Source organism: Centroberyx gerrardi, chromosome 3 (assembly GCF_048128805.1).
Source record: "Centroberyx gerrardi isolate f3 chromosome 3, fCenGer3.hap1.cur.20231027, whole genome shotgun sequence".
Lineage (NCBI taxonomy): Eukaryota > Metazoa > Chordata > Actinopteri > Beryciformes > Berycidae > Centroberyx > Centroberyx gerrardi.
In genome coordinates this window covers 2,667,861-2,685,281 of record NC_135999.1, presented here as the reverse complement: position 1 = coordinate 2,685,281, position 17,421 = coordinate 2,667,861, and the positions used below count along the sequence as shown (strand labels likewise).

General features: G+C 43.2%; 1 protein-coding gene across 1 annotated transcript; it reads left to right on the top strand.

Annotated features, from left to right (window-relative positions):
• The first annotated feature begins 266 nt into the window (after positions 1-266).
• Positions 267-16,974, top strand: slc24a2b (solute carrier family 24 member 2b). Its single transcript, XM_071899167.2, has 9 exons — positions 267-1,235; positions 11,331-11,366; positions 12,432-12,548; positions 12,647-12,728; positions 12,988-13,067; positions 14,258-14,395; positions 14,509-14,598; positions 15,072-15,238; positions 16,725-16,974. The coding sequence occupies exons 1-9, from the start codon at positions 267-269 to the stop codon at positions 16,972-16,974; spliced, it is 1,929 nt and encodes a 642-aa protein (XP_071755268.1).
• Positions 16,975-17,421: the final 447 nt, after the last annotated feature.

Below are 17,421 nucleotides of genomic sequence, written 5' to 3'. Positions count from 1 at the left end.
ATAGTGCCATCCCCCCTCTTTGTCTTTCCCCTTCTCTCTCTGTCTTCCAGAGACTAATATGAGGAAGCCTTTGAATGGGCTAGACCCTGGAATCAGGCTGCAGGGCTTCCATTGTGTTTAGACAGGGGAGCAGTATGCAAACCAAACGGTGAACCGCCACGGCCTGTCAAACCCCCACCCTCGTAGCCACCAGCACCTCCAGCCCAGCTTTGGAGGGGGGAGTCCAGACCCTGCACCCTGCCTACCGAGTACCAACGCCAAACACCATGGATTTCATGCTACCCATAAGTAGGTCAAGACACGGTCAAGACACCATGGCTCCCGATCAGGCCTCCTTTTCCTCCGGCTCTGCTCCTCTTCTGGGCCCTCGCAGCAGGTGCACCAGGCAGCACTACCAGCACGTCAGGAGAAAGCTACGGCCCGGACGGATCCTGGGCTTTATGATGAGCCTGGTGGCGGTCTGCACATTCTTTTCATGGAGTGCCTTGACTCTGGCCACAACGGTGGGCCAGGAGCTGGGCTCGGCCGCCGAGGGATCGGCCGCCGAGGGCTCGGCAGAGGCGGCAGTGCCCCAAAGAACTCTTCTCCAGCACCACAACCACTCAGCCCTGGCGGAGGACACACCCGTGGCCATGCGCTCGTCTGCACATGGCGAGCTGAATAAGGGGGACTACCCCACGGACTACTTCAGTCTGGAGGAGAGGCGCCAGGGCTACGTGCTGCTTCACATGTTCGGCATGCTCTACATGTTCATCGCCTTAGCCATCGTCTGCGACGAGTTTTTCGTCCCTGCGCTCACCGTCATCACCGAGAAGCTGGTCATCTCCGACGATGTAGCAGGAGCCACCTTCATGGCGGCCGGCGGCTCGGCCCCGGAGCTCTTCACCTCTGTCATAGGAGTCTTCGTTTCCCACAGTAACGTGGGCATTGGCACCATTGTGGGCTCAGCCGTCTTCAACATCTTGTTTGTGATCGGGATGTGCGCCCTGTTCTCCAAGGAGGTGCTGAACCTCACCTGGTGGCCTCTGTTCAGAGACGTCTCCTTCTACATCGTTGGCTTACTCATGCTCATCTATTTCTTTCTGGATAACCAAATCACCGTGGGGGAAAGTATAGGCCTGCTGATGTGCTACACCTGCTACGTGACATTCATGAAGTTCAATTCCAGCTTTGAACATATCATCAAGAGCAGACTGGGCAGCAACCAGGTGGACGAGCTAGAGACTGCACCAAAGGTGAGGCTTCTCGCATTCCTGTTCCAGCACTCAAACTGGCCACTGCCATCAGCTGGTACCTAAAATATCCCCAACACTGTGAATGTAGTGTGTTGGTGGCAGATGGATCCATCCATTCATCCATCCAGCCATCCATATTCATCCCACTGTCCCCATTCACTCCACCTTCACCCTGCTGAAAGAGCAGCCCCATTAGAAATGACCATTCAAACATCAAGAGTTCTCTAACCCGTAGAATTACTTTGTAGCATTCCACATTGGAAACCAAAGGGCAGGAATATGGCCAGCGTCTGGTGAAGAAAAATAACCGACTAAAATCCAAAATGTGAATGACTCAGTTCTTATTTTTCCAGAGATCAGATCATTCATTCTGAAACCCATTACTTTCACATGGGCAGTCTCAGCTCTTGTAATGAGTTTCTGATGAGGAGGGAACATTTGACTCTTCTTTGTCACTGGCTCTTGGCTGAGATCTCGGCAGGCATCTATTAACAACTGATCTAGGAGCAGAATTGGCCTTTTACAGTGAGTAAGACCATAGAGTCAACTGGTCGTGATCACTGACCCCAAGAGCAGTACTGCTCCTATTCTGGGAATCTCAGCGGGTGTTACAGAAGAAGACAGGGTGTTAAAACAGAACAGAAGGAAGGGTGTTGTGCAGCCAGCGTTCTGTCAGACAGCCAAACCCTCCTGACTTCCCCTCTGGAAGGATATAAAGATTTATCTTAAACTGTCACCTGTGCTGCTCGGACAGTGCCAGACAGACCAGAGCCTGTTCATGTAGACTTAGTCAGCACGAACTCACCCACTCCAACCAAAACCAAGTCCTGATGTAAAGTCAGGGAGCTGGCCGCATTTCACCAGCAACTGATCACAGACTGGGGGAATTTGAATAGTTTTGAAAGCTAAAACATCAATGCATGCACCTTGCGTGTGTTTTTATGTACAAGTATTCGATATGAGAGTATTGATCTAGGGTCATTGCTGTTGTCCCCATCCATCATCATGTTCAATGATGGTACACAGCAAAATCGTCAGTGTTAATTTCACTCAGACATTGTAAAAATCAGCACAATGCCAATGTCTCTATCAGTCCACACTCATCCGAGTTCATTTAACACTTGAGATAGTTTTGAACAGGCGCCAAAGAGCCACATCAGCTCTATGAGTAGACAAACTAATTCTGTGTTAGAGTTACACCAGGTGTCAAAGGATATTCTGCCGTCTCCAGTGGCTCCATTTATTAGAGGATGATTAAAGCTAATGGCAGGTTTCGATTGTTCGTTTGGGTGACTGAATAGTCAAGGATTGGGGGAGGGTTGGGATGGCCTTCTGATGGTGTTCTGGGCAATGAAACCAGCCATGAAGGAAGCAGAAGAAACAGTGAAACAAGCCAGGGATCCCCTCAACCTCGTCAACATGCCCCCTCCTTTAGCTCCCCTCCTCTTACTCCTGACATTAGGAAACTGGGCAGGGTCTCTTGCCTGTGCAGCATTGGTATGGCCTGATGGAGCAAGGCCACGACTCTGAGGGCTCTGGCACTTTAGGTCAAGGAGCAGCCTATGCAAGATAAAACACTGCAAGTTAAAATACTGCACAATCTTAACAGCTCTGTCTCACTTAAAAGCACTTCACAGCATCTTTAGGTATCCACTCGAACATAGACTCAATTCAGATCCCATAAGCCTTTGGGTACCTATCTGTGGTGTTAGGGAACTATGAGAACTATTAGGTATGAAACATAGTGAAAGCTAGAGACATAGTTAGGCAAACCTCCTACTGAAGCCAACAATAAAAGGATCTCGACATTTGAGGACCGTAAGTTCCTGAGAACATACATTCTAAATGCAAAATCTATGACTGTATAAGTTAGGTATTAGTATTGCTGCCTTTGCCAAACTCTTGTATAATGTGAAGTGTACTCTCAGGGTGTTGACCTGATGACAACACACTTACCAATCACTTCATGTCAGGCCCAGTGCACAGGGAGAAGATGATAATTTGGAGATTAGCTCGGAGCACTCATTGTGCTGCCTAGTGCTCGGTTTATAAATAACACATCGAGAGTGAAGCTGCATGAGCACAGTGGCAAACCCGCAAGCAAATAATCTTCCTCATGAGAGAGAAAGCAAATGATGATGCGTTGCAAGAGGAGCAGCACACACACACACATGCAAAGCCAAAGCGATTATTTCCTCACATTTGTCTCTCCAACTTGTGTGTCTTCTCTCTGTCTGTGCGCGCAGTTGGAGTCCGATTTGTTGCTCTCTGATGTTGTAATCTCATACGGAGCTCAGGTGAAACCTGCTGAAGCTACTGTAGGCTGTTCTTAGAGCAGCATGTCCGTAGCCTAGTGTGGCATCACCCATCACCAGTTCTTCAGGGGCATATACCGTGCAAATTCCACATAAGCTGCTGGATATGATCTGGGCTGTGTACAATTTGACTCTCATGATATTTTAGGCTACCAAAAGTTGATTCCTGTGCTCCAAAAAATATGTGGGATGTAGAGTGTTGGGATTCAACAAAATGAATATGTGGTTTGTCGAATGGCAGCTGAAGCCACTTCTTAGAACCGCTTCATCTCAGAAATATGCATCAACTCAATATCTATGGTAGAGGCATTTTCACTTTTTAGCACACAGATGAGTTCACAGTCAATTGGTTGCACTGGCAATCTGTAGTCATCATCTGATTTCAAGCTTTGTCACACAGCTGCTTCAATAATTGCAAGTCATGAGGCTCATACAGAAGAAAATATCTTAGACTCAGATTTCATTGTGAAAATGGGTGACTAAGCTAATGCTGGTTGGTTGACTGTTCATGCACTCATATGGATGTGTGCTGAAAAGTGAAATATCACCACAAGAAGGAAATCTACAAAAGTTTCTTAGACCGCCATTTTTTATGTGTTGACTGAATAATTGAGATCCATTCTGGGGTGAAACTTGTGAAACTGTCACAATTAACTTATAAAAAATGAAGTCTTATAGTGTTTTCTCTGTCTCTCCCAACTCTATTCTGCCTTTTTGCAATGATATGGCTTGGCACAAGCTCACTCAGCTCTTTTCAGGTCCATTAATTCAATGCTATTCAACGCTTCTTCTTCAAGCAAATCAAGAACTTTTACATGTTGGATTTTGTTACATTTCCATCCACTAGGAACCAGTTGCTTACAATGATGGCCTGGTCCAGTGACAAATCTATTAAAATGTGAATTTTTTCCCAACCCGCGATTGGATCACCTATTCTGTAAAGTGTATCATAAATTTGAGCCACTTGAGGGGATTTCCACTTCTTTTTGTTTCCCCTAAACCTGCTAACAGGTACATTTGTGCGCTCATCAACCTCTACTTGTATCAGTGGTGCTCTTTCTGGGAACTGGCTGTTCTTCAGGCCGCCTCACCTCGACTCAGGAACAGCTTTTCTCTTTCTGTCGCCCGGCACTTCATGTACGACTTCCTTGCCCTCATGTGTCGGTAGCTGCTCAGTAATCCCCCAGGTTAATCCTCTCCAATCCTATTAGAGCCGCTAAGAATAGACAGCTGCTCACTGGGGGAGCAGGAATCAGCAGATCACTGGATGAGAAGACAAAACGCACCCCTTCGGGCCTACAACCTCGCTCATTACTTCTCCTTTTGTGCGTAGATGATAGCTGGGGCTGTTTGAGGTGTTTTTGCAGCAGATAGCCTATGTTGCCTACAGTGTCTGTGTTAAGAGGGGAAGAGCGAGAAGAGCTGCTGGTTTGCTTTGCTGATCATTCTAAAGACACCAATCCTCTCTGATCCCCTGATCAACTGCTTACCTGCAGTGACGACAGCAAACATACAGGACAGCAATCTCCACGCTGTCACTCGCTCTCTGCTTATTACAAAATATTGAAATTCTTCTCGCAGTTACAGCTATCAGGCCTGGATCGCCATGCAGCAGCTTTGTGCTCCAGCAGCCTCATTAGCACCTGTGTTTGAAAAGGAAAATGATTTAGGTATCAGTAGATATTACCGTAATGCCACGTTAGATGTTACAAATTATGATTCTTCTATTGCAGTAAGGGTTTTTAATATTCATGATGCAGATTGCACATGCAGCTTTGGCATCTTTTGTTCACTCATTCAGTGGATTAGAGCTGAGACAATTGTCAATGTCCTTGTTATGATAATGCCACCTTTCCTCATACAGACTGGGGGAAATAGGTTTGTTCTGATCTGGGGTCAGTGCAGAGCTTAATTCTTTGGGATCATGGGAGGCGTAACTGACCTGTGCCACGGGACAAAAAAAAAACTAGCTAGCTAGCTTTCCATCCATTTGATTTTAGAGTTACAGATGTTTGCTACTGTCACAGGATTGTGTTGTTTGTAGTTTTAGATAGGTGTGAACCTTATCAACTGTCCAAAAATGTTACATTAGGGCTGCGTTATGGAAAACCTATTACTAATAGGTAAAGTTTAGACTTGTGATCAATCAGTTTGAACCAATGGATCTGGATGAGGAAAGGGAATGAGCAGCTCTCTCCTTTCCTACAACTTGCTGAAAAAAAGCCTAAATGACAGTAAAAAAAATAAAAAATAAAATAAAAATGCAAGCAATTTTTTTGTTGACTTGAATCCAGGACTGAATCACTTTTTAAGCTCGCACTGTTGGGTTGCCATGTCTGATAAATCCAGCTTTCTGTTCCTGCTGAAGATGGAGACGAAAGACAGAGATGAGGGTGAAAGAGAACTGTAGAGAAATGTGTAGAGGTGAGGCGGTGAATGAGCCTGTGAACACGGTGACCTGTGAAGGTTGTTGCGGACAGTTCACACGCAGGCTTGGAAATTACCGTTCTAAAAGTGGTGATCTCTGCCGATTAATCCTGGCTAAGTCCCACAGCTTGGACAGTCAGGTGGCCGCTGGGGAGAGAGAGAGCGAGGACAGGAGAGAGATCAGAAGAGACCTGGTGGTGGTTGAATGTCAAACGTTTCTGATCATATCAAAAATCACATCAGATTTTGCTTATAATGCACATTTCATACAACAATGTAACCCACAGTGCTTTGGTTAAAAACAGTTCAGGGCCATGACAATGTAAGCCAATAACAGAAACAAGATAAGCAACATAATACAGGGACACAAGAACAGGAGTAGTAATTTTAAAATTTTAAAAGAAAATCTGCAGCCTGATATTAGCTCAGTCAAAAAGAATGTGAATAGTTGATGTAGTTGCTGCTGTAGAAGTTTTTAGCTTGTGTTCAAGTTTCTTACAAACACAACTGCTATCTAGCATTCATCACATGTAAATTAAACTATGTATTCTGTATTCTTGTAATTATATGAAACATTAGTCACCGTACTTAATGGTTTTGTGTGTGTGTGTGTGTGTGTGTGTGTGTGTGTGCATATGCATGCACGTATATGTATCTATATGCATATGAGAGGGAGTGTATTTGTATGTGTGTTTGTGATAGAAAGCGAGAGAAAGCATGAGAAACAATGCAGTGTAAATCGGGTCAAATCCACCATCATCCATTAAATCATTTTCTGTCTCTCTAAAGGTTACTCCAAAGATTCTCTAATTTGCTCTGGTGATGACGATCATGATGATAAATATGATGAAGGTAATGTTTGGTGTAAGTCTCCTGGCTGCAGTTCAGCCCTTGAGGCCTTGACAGTCTTGCACTGTCTATAGCTGTTCTGCCGATCGTCTGGATTGGGGATGAAACCACTGAACTGGAGCAGCAGCTCAAAACAAACCGCTTTAGAGAGTAAAGAGGACTAAACAGCATTCATTATAGTTTCTAAACAGGCCTCAAATAGCTCTGTAACAACATTAATGCTCCTTGGTCTGTCTGTAAGAACTCGTCTTAAATCCCATTTGCTGCCAAGGGACTTTCAAATGTGAAATGTAAAAAAAGCTCTTTAGAGTTTAGAGAGTGAATGTGGCCCATGTTCCACCTAAAGGCAAAGCTATCTATCGAGAAAGAGTACTGCCACTGAATTAGAAAGGTCTCTAGAGGTAACAGTTCCTCCTGGTAGATGTTCAAGAAGTTAATTCCAGGTGACAAATATAAATCCTGCCAGTATCTAGCTAAACTGAGTCACACACCACTCAATGTCACAACGTTTTGAAGAAAACTGTCTAAACATCTTTCTTATTCAAATTATCATTCCACCATATAAACAATTTAATGTTAGCTGACCGGTTTCAAGAAAATTGATCCATGATGAAGTAATTGCACTAGTTAAGTAACTTATTTAACAAGTAATTGGTTAATCAATTTCTGTACTAGTGTTTGCTGTGACAAATGGATCACTGCTTTATCGCTGTTTGTCTTTAGCTGGTTTGTTCAGTTTTAGGCAATTATCATATGCATTGACAAGGGGCCGATTCTCTATAATCAAATGCAGACATCAGAAGGTAACAAGATAGATGGACAAAAAATAGAATGATGTGGATGATAGCATGTGGCTCCAAAATGGATGAAATTAATTTGGATTCGAGTAGATATGAAGAGTGCAGTTCCAAAACTCTACACATCCATTTTGCTTCCTTTGTTAACTGAAGTTCATCATTCACTGTCTAAAATATTGATTATCCAATCTGTCAAGGACTTAATTACCTAACATTCTTGTTAATTACCTAACATCCTTGAAAAACCACGATAATCTGTTTTAATATTGGACTATCTATTTTTTAACAGTAGGTGTCTTTTTTTAAATGGTGATTAACTTATTTTGGAGCGGATCTCTTTATACATTGTTTCCTTTCAGAGACAAGCCTGATCTTGGGTATCTAAAAGCTGGACTCTAAGGTTAGGCCTTCTACAAGCTTTAGATACTCTGATCTGTATCACCCCATTTATTAAGCATCCACAAGCTAGTTGAAAATCAGAATTTGTTCTTAAGCAGCCTACTTACATGACCAACAACAAAGGTTAGGTTTCGGAGGAGGTAGGTTTTGGTTTAAATGAGTTAGCTGGCTACATTGGGGGTTGAGACTGAGATTTTTGGAGGATTAGTAATTTGGCAAAGGGTGACGGTCTGCTGGCTGCCAGTCTTCAGGACTCAGGAGAGGTCAGAGAGTTTGTGACAGCTGAGGACAGGCTCCGTCTCGACTGGCAGAGGACCTGCAGTACCTAACAGAACTATCAGTAGCACTGGGAAGATAAAAGCTAGGGGACATGAGGGAGCAGACAGACAGAAAGAAGCCAACACTGATGTAACACAAAGATCAAACTCATCCTGATTCTCTGTGTGTCTATCAATGACATTATATTGTATTCAAATATGCTTTATCGGCATGACTGTCAAAGATGAGCATCACCAATGAAGTTACAGTGCATGATGAATCAATGAAATACAGATAGAATATATTACAATGTAGAGCAATCATGTCCAAAGCCTACAGAGAAATGATTCGGCTACTAATTTTGGTTGTTGCTGTCAGGTGAAAAACTTGTATCTCCAATATATCAACTTTTCAGGAACTAAGAAAAGCAGCCTTGTTTTAGCTTGATGACAATGCATCCAATGAGTTTTGAAAGGCTTTCATAAAACCAAGAGGTTGTAGAATCTTCTCAACCCATAGAGCAGCATGAAATCCTTCAACTGAAGCGAAAACATGAAAATCACCAAAATTGGAGTTACAAGGTATTCACATGACAACAGCGAAATAATTTATTTTTGGATCTCTCACTCTATCTGTCTCTATCTCCTCCTACTTGCTGCCCATAAGCCTCAGTAGCAGCAGATGCTCCAGCAGACTATTTGTCTCGCTTGTCGACATGTAACTCTCAGGAGCCATGTGAGCATTAGCCAGTATGAACCTAATGCCAAGCTGGCCTCTGCCATTAGGGCATAGGGCACGCTGCTCAGAAATCACATGGCCAACACAGACAGGTGTCCACTTCTTCTTTTTACATCTTTTATCTGCAAATTCACGTTCCTCGCGAAGCTGATTTTTGTCATAAAGGGGATTGCATTCATAAAATCGCAAGATGTAATCCTAGGTGAAAACCTTGCATCTTTAAGTCTGTTTTAAGTCTGCTTTTCTGGAATTTAGAAAATCAATCTAGACCATGTAAACCAAGGTTTACATGGTACTGTAAAGGTAGAACACCATGTAAACCTTCAGTTGGAGCAAAACACTGAACATCATCAAATTTGGAGCCAGGCGGTGGTTTGTACGCAACAACAGCGACGAAAACACCTATTGGATTGGACAGAGTTGGCATGTGTCCATAGGTGCGATGACTCTTACAAAGCAAAAACAAAAACCCAGAGACCTTCCTGTAGCTGCCATAACAGCAGCAGGTGTCTTCTCAGATTCAGCTTAAATGGATTATCTGCTCAAACTCGGAGACAGCATCATGAAAACATGCCAGCAGCGAAACCCTCCACCTCTCTAGCCGGTGGTTTGCGACGCTCTGTGTCTCTCCGCTCTGCAATGAGTCTGAAATGAGGCGGTCCAGGGATTTGTACTCAATAATATGAATTCAATACTTTGTGTCGGGTTCGGGTTCGGGTTAGGGATGCGGTTAGGGTAAGGGTTAGGTTTAGGTTAGGGTTTTTCACTCTTGGCAGGGTTTTTCTGCCTGTTAAACTCTTAAGTAGCCCACCTAAGTGTTTTTTCCTGACCACAATTAGACCACATAAAGTCCAATTTCATGTATATTCTATTCTTTTGCATAAGACTTCTAAATGCGATCCAAAAGTGCTTTAGTGCCATAGGTTTGCTCTGCTCCTAAGATTGCTCTGTCTTTTGAGTCTCTAAATCCCTGATTCCCACACCAAACCCTCCCTACTGGCAACACCACCACCTGAGCATTTTTACAACCCACACTTTCCCAACCAGTGGACTGTGTGTGTGTGTGTGTGTGTGTGTGTGTGTGTGTGTTTGACACCACTGTGCTGTATATGTCCTCTGAAGAAATGCTGGGGGTTAGATTAGCACAAGCCTCCTCCATGTGTAGGATCCTAGTTTTCGTTTTGGAACGGGTCCCAAAGCTTCTGGCATATTCCACTGGGAGTTGGGAGGAGCAAAGAAGGAGGGGGCAGTGATGTCAGACACACCGGGACAAGAACAGTGTGAATTTTCCTCAAGTGTTGGAGCATCGTTGAACCCATATTTAATATATTTCTGAGTATATTTTCTTTTCATGCTAAAAGAGGAAGCGGTGTCACGGGATGGGTTTAAATCTGGCTTACATTTTCCTTCCTCTCCTCCATGTAGGAATGAAATGAAATGTTGTTGTACCCTGTGTCTGACTCCCGTTCCCGCGATCTCCTTCGCTGCTCCTCCCAGCTTGAAGTAGGCTTTGAGTTTTGGCCACAAGATGAGGAAGGGAGGGAATCCTTGGGTCCATCTATAGACTCTGAACTCAACTTGTTGCATCCTTTCCTCCGGTCCTGGTCCCATCACCATTCAAAATAGATTACGTTTTGGGCATACTCTGTCTATTTTGAATGATGAAGCCAATTCTAATGTAACTGAGAAGTAAAAATTGATTAATGTACATTTTCATTACATTGATTTCAGTGATTTGGGTCTAGCGAGGAGATGGGATGTGAGGAGCGGAGGACGGAGTTCTTAGACTCTGTCAATTCAGTTCATTTTCACCAGATGGGTTGTATATTACTTTTATTGATTGATTGATTGATTCATTCATTCATTCATTCAAACAGGCCTGAATCTGTTGGTTTCCATTCTAAATTTAATACATTATCTGAATTGGAAGTGGATGGACCCCATGTGGCAATGTTATCTTGTAGATGTGAATTCTTGCTTTTTTTTCCTTTTTATTCATTTTCCCTTCTTAATTGCATTTATTAGACACAACATGTCGGTTTACCACTTTCGTATTATAGCAAATCTGAAACTTCCCCAGCTGAGAAATGCTTTCATTCATTCAAACATGGGAAAATCTCTTCCACAGGGTTTTGAATGAGGACAAATGCAATGCTCTGTACCTAAACATATACTGAGCCATTGCATTTTTTATGTATAAATACATTTTCTCTATCGTTTGACTTGATAAAATATGTGTATCCTCCTATAGTTCTGCATGCGTGACTTCTATATACAGATGTATTTTGTCTCTCTGTGTTTTATCCCTCCAGGTAAATGGAGGTGGAGACGATGAGAACAAGCTGATGGTGAGTTGGTTGTGTTTGTTTATGTGTGTATGTGTGTGTGTGTGTGTGAGAGAGAGAGAGAGAGAGAGAGAGAAAGCGATAGAAGGTATATGTGTGAACCTGCAGTCACTGTGCATGTTGTGTCCATGTGTAACACAGACCATGTGTGAATGTGTACATGCAGCGTCTGTGAGTGTGATGCAAATGATGCTCTGCTGCTGTATGGAAGCAAGTCCATGTATTTAGACAGAGCTACAGTAACAGATCCAATAGTTCTCAATGCTTTTAGTTTCATTTAGTTCCAGGAAGTTAAGCAGCAGGCTTAAAATGCTTACTGATCCTTCAGATTTTACTGTATGAATCTTTTTCTACTTTTTGTTTTCTGGTTGCTTTCTCTAGTCCTATTTCTCCATAGTTTGGGACTTTGTTAATTGTTGTATGAATGAATGAAAGAATGAATGAATGAATGAATGAATGGTGTTACATGTAGAACTAGAAGGGCACTCGGAGAGCGCAGACCTCCGCCAAGGTTCGTGCTATTATTGCTTGTTCATGAGTCGGATCCGGATCCGCTCCAAAATTTAATGGGTTCTTCCTTGGCCCACGCTACACCCTTCCACAAAGTTTCATGAAAATCAGGCCAGTAGTTTTTCCGTAATCCTGCTAACAGACAAACAAACAGACAAACAAACAGACAAACAAACAGACAAACAAACAGACAAACAAACAGACAAACAAACAGACAAACGGCACCGAAAACATTACCTCCTTGGCGGAGGTAATTAGAGGACGCCTCTGTATATAGTTTCACTACATAAGTACAGCTGTGATATATCCTCAAAGCCAGTAAATTCTTGTTTCCTCATACATTCTCCTTAGAAACTCAAATTAATTCATTAATTTGAGGGTTGAAGGGTGTAAAACTTGAGCAGTGCTCCGCCATGTGATGACAATCTTCCAACACTAGGTGGCTCTTTTTATTTCAACAGTTGTGTTAAACTGAATGCCGTATCACTCTCTCTCTCCCTCTCTCTCTCTCTCTTTCTCTGTATATGTGTGTGTGTGTGTGTGTGTGTGTGTTTACAGGCCAAACCCAGGCTGCAGAGGGAAGGCAGCTGTGCCTCACTACACAACTCCCTGATGAGAAACAGCATCTTCCAGCTCATGATACACACACTGGACCCCCTCAGCGGAGAGGGTATGATCGCACACAGGCGCGCGCACACACACACACACACACACACACACACGCACACTCACACACAGACAGGCTGACTCGGCTCTCTGCTGACTGTGTTTCAGGAAGGTTCAAAGAGAAGGCATCGATCCTTCACAAAATGGCCAAGCAGCAGTGTAAAGGGGAGGACGGTGCCAACGGTGTAGGTGAGTATTCAACAGTGAGCTGCACTATTGTGCTACGCTCCTGTGAGGAATTATTTGGAAGACTCAACAGTAGTACTCTTCCTCAACAAGAATCATCGCTATGATGCCTCCCCCAAACAGAACCTCCCTGAAATACAATTTGTCCTAAATTTAAGCTCTTATCATGACATCTTTAGACTTGAAAGCCACTTTTTTTTATTCCAAAATCACAAGAGCCCCTCACACTCACTGTTCTCCCTCTCTACTCTCTTTTTCTCAGCTGATAGAAAAATTCGTAACAGTTCCAACGTGGCGGTGGAAGTCACGCCGCCCATGAACGGCAGCATAGGAGGAGACGAGGTACGGCTTTTATCTCCAACAAGTCTTCAGTTCAGTCTTCCTCCCACTTTACAGCTTTAAGTTTAGTCTACATTTCGACATTAGAATCTTGGTTTTATTTGCCGAGTGCATTAGATCAGTGGTTCTCAACGTTGGGTTCGGGGACCACAAGGGGTCCCTGAGGGGGTTCCAGGGGTCCCCAGCAATTGATGAATTGTCATTTACAAGAAGTTAACACAATTAGAAAATGTAGAAGAATGACTATTTTATTCATAGCTTCACTGTTATCTCTCTACCTACAATACATATAGTCTTGAAATTCTGGACAAAATCATATCTAACAATAAAAATATTCTCAGATTTGGGTCCAAGAGACAAAATCTCATCAAATGGAGGTCCATGGCCCTAATGTGGACTAAATTAGGGGTCCTTGATATGAAAAAGGTTGAGAATCATTGCATTAGATCACCAAGGGATTTGGCTGCACATAAAGTGCCAAGAAACTGACTGCGAAATATAAAAAGACTGGACTCCCTTCTAACAACATAACAAAAAGATAACAAGATAACAAGATATACATTCACTTTGTCCAGCCATTTAAGGTGAGGTAGGTTTTAACTGAGCAATACACAGCATTACCACTGTGGAAATTGTATAAATATTGATATGCATACATATCAGAGGTGTGACCAAGTCAACTTCGCTTGAGTCCCAAGTCAGTCTCAAGACTGAGGCACAAATCTCAAGTCAAGTCTAAGTCTAAATGTAGATTACCAAGTCAAGTCAGAACATATCAAGTTTGATTTCTATAATCAATCAATTTCAGTTTCAATAAATTCAATCATTCCATACAAATTCAGAAAACAGAATTTAAATTCAGTCGTCTGCTGGAACAAATCTCATCACTTTCAATCTAAGTCATTTACACAAACACAAGATCTCAAGTCAAGACTTTAGAAACCTTTTCAAGTCATCAAAGTACAAGTCAGAGTCAAGTCCCAAGTCACCAGAACCCAAGTCAAGTCAAGTCTCAAGTCTTCTCTTCATGCATCAAGTCAAGTCTCAAGCAATTCAAACTGTGACTCGAGTCCAAGTCATGTGACTCGAGTCTCCATATATGACTGATCATATATATACAGCAATCTCTTTCTCTCACCCTTCTTCTGAACCCCCCCACCCCCCACCCCCCTCTGTCTCTCTGTGTTCCTCAGGGCGGTGAGGAGGAGGAGGATGAAGACCAGCCTCTGAGCCTGGCCTGGCCGGACACCACCAGGAAACGTCTCACCTACCTCTTCATCCTGCCCATCGTCCTTCCCCTCTGGTTCACACTGCCTGACGTCAGGAGAGAGGTGACAACACACACACACACACACACACACACACACACACACACATTTGATTGATTGATTGATTGATTGATTGATTGATCAATTGAATAATGCAATATTGTTTCTTTACCCAGACCTCAGCAAGGTTCTTCCCCATCACTTTTCTCGGGGCCATTAGTTGGATTGCTTTCTTCTCCTATCTGATGGTGTGGTGGGCTCACCAGGTACTTCACATGGACACGCACACACACACACACACACACACACACTCACACACACACACACACACACACACACACACACACACACACACACACACACACGCACTCAATTTAACACACTGCAACACAATTCTCAAGGTGTTCAAACTGGCGTTCTCGTGTCCCTGTTTTATTCTATTCTCTCCTCCGTGTGTGACCGTGGCAGCTAATCCCAACTAATCTGCCTAGGTCCACAGCCAGATCACCGTGTAACTCTTAATCTGTCCCACACGAGTCGTGCTTAGCTCAACCACCTCAGTCAAACTCTTTACCTCTCAGCCATTCCACTCTAACCATCAACTTCAACTTACTCACTAGCTTGAAAGTTCCAGAGATGCAATTCTTCTCTTTGAGCACTTAATAAAGATCTGTCATCATTTTTGACTGTTCAAAGGTTCAAAGCATTAAGCGACTTGTTCTCTTGCTGTTCCTCTCAGGTTGGAGAAACCTTCTGGATCACAGAGGAGATCATGGGTCTGACCATATTAGCAGCAGGCACTTCAATCCCTGACTTAATCACCAGCGTGATTGTAGCACGAAAAGGCCTGGGCGACATGGCCGTGTCCAGCTCTGTGGGCTCCAACATCTTCGATATCACTGTGGGGTGAGTCCAGCAGACAGCAAAGAAACAGTCTAATAGAGTATTTGGGCAGTGAGCTAGTAAGTAACCAAGTCTTTTCATATAAATAAAGAACTGGGTAGTTAGCATGAGCAGCGATAGCCGCCATGGCTGAACAGAGAAAGAAAAGAGAAACTCAAACTGCATCAACAGAAAATCCAAGGAAAAAGACGTCACAGTACCGGACACACTGTTTGATTGACAGGTGATCTCTGGGAAGTGCAGTGCAGAAACACCACAGCAATGAGCGCTGAGCACCAAAGATGGAGGCAAAATTTGAAGAAAAAAAAAAGAGGAACTTGAGGATTACCACTTCAAACTGTGTTAAAACAATGACACACACCTAGTTGTATGTGCATGGTTCAGAATTATTCGCTATTCTCCAATTTGCAGTATTAAATTGTCGCATTAAGAAGGAGGAGAGAAGATGAGATGATTGGACAGGAAAGGAAAAGAAAGTGTGCGTTTCTATCAACAGATTGAGGCTGATGGCAGAGGTTTGATTTTGAGTCATTTCCAGTTTAACTTTGGGCATAGCAAAATGAGATTTGAAAACTCGAGATTTGACTTAGATGTTCATGCATAGGCTAACTCAAGACTTGCCTGTGAATCATGATGACCCCAAATTTCTTGCATTCATTGCATTTCTGTTCGAGAATGTGTGTAAGCCGGTCACTTTTGTTGATAGAAGCCTGCTCTATTTCAGTCTCCCACCAGAGCTCATTTCCACAGGGATGGTGGGATGTACTGACTAATGCAAGAAAAAGATAGGAGGATATCTATATAGGATATATACAAGATAGGAGATATAACCCTTGCCTTTTCTTCTCCCTCTTCTTCTCCCTTCAGTCTAGCAGAAAAACAACAGCTTTTGTCAAAATTCAAATGTTTTTAGCTTTTGAGTGCAATTCTGTGCTCTTTGCAGTGGTAGCATGATAGCATTCTCTGCTAATGTCCTGTTTTTGTACATCCCTCCTACATAAAAGATACGAGCTGTAACTCTTGTCTATTTCTCCCCCTCTTCTTCTCCCTTCAACACATCAGAAAATCACAGTTTTTGTAAAAAAAAAAAAACAACTAAAGTTTACAGCTTTTAAGTGACATTCTTTGCTAGCACTGGTTGCATAGACTTGCTAACCAGAGCTACTTCTCTGCTAATTCACAGTTTTTTGTATATTCGTCCTACATAAAAGATAAGAGATGTAATTGTTGTATTTTCCTCTCCCTGTTCTTCTCCCTTTAACCCATTAGAAAAATCACAGCTTTTATAAAAATGCAAACATTTTTCTTTAGCTTTTAATTGAGTGACATTCTGTGCTGACGCTCTTTGCAGTGGTAGCACAGACTTGCTAAACTGAGCTAATTTTTTGTTTTTGTATATCCCTCATATATGCAAACTAATAGATGTAATCCTTGTCTATTTCTCTCCCTCTTTTCGACTCTCCTCTGTCCTCGCCTCCCCTCCCTCCAGTCTGCCATTCCCGTGGCTCATCTACAACATCATCCACGACTTCAAGCCGGTGGAGGTGAGCAGCAATGGCCTGTTCTGCGCCATCGTGCTCCTCTTCCTCATGCTCCTCTTCGTCATCATCTCCATCGCGGCGTGCAATTGGCGAATGAGCAAGCTGCTGGGCTTGTTCATGTTCCTGCTCTACTTCGTCTTCCTCATCGTCAGCGTCATGCTGGAGGACAAGGTCATCATCTGCCCCGTGTCCATCTGAGAGACAGAGAGACTCGTACTGACATAAGAACGCATGTGCTCACGTGTACGTTGATTTAATATAGGAGCGCATAAACATGCTCATGCAGACACAGACAAACACATTGCAAGATTATAGCACACACACACACACATACACACACACACATACCTATAGTAGAAGACTGCACTCTCCCATAAACATATATATATACACACACTACATAGACAGAGACACACACATACACACACACACAATATTGTTGAACCTCCTGCATATCAAGGCACTTAAGCGTCACACACACACACAAATGTACAGTACACACTTTTATGCCACAATTCACCACCACTTATCCACCCTCAGCAACATACACGTGTACACACACACACACACACACACACACACATGCAGAGGCTGTGAATGCCAGTTAGGCAGAAGCATTCGAACAGTGGCAGACATCCTATCCAT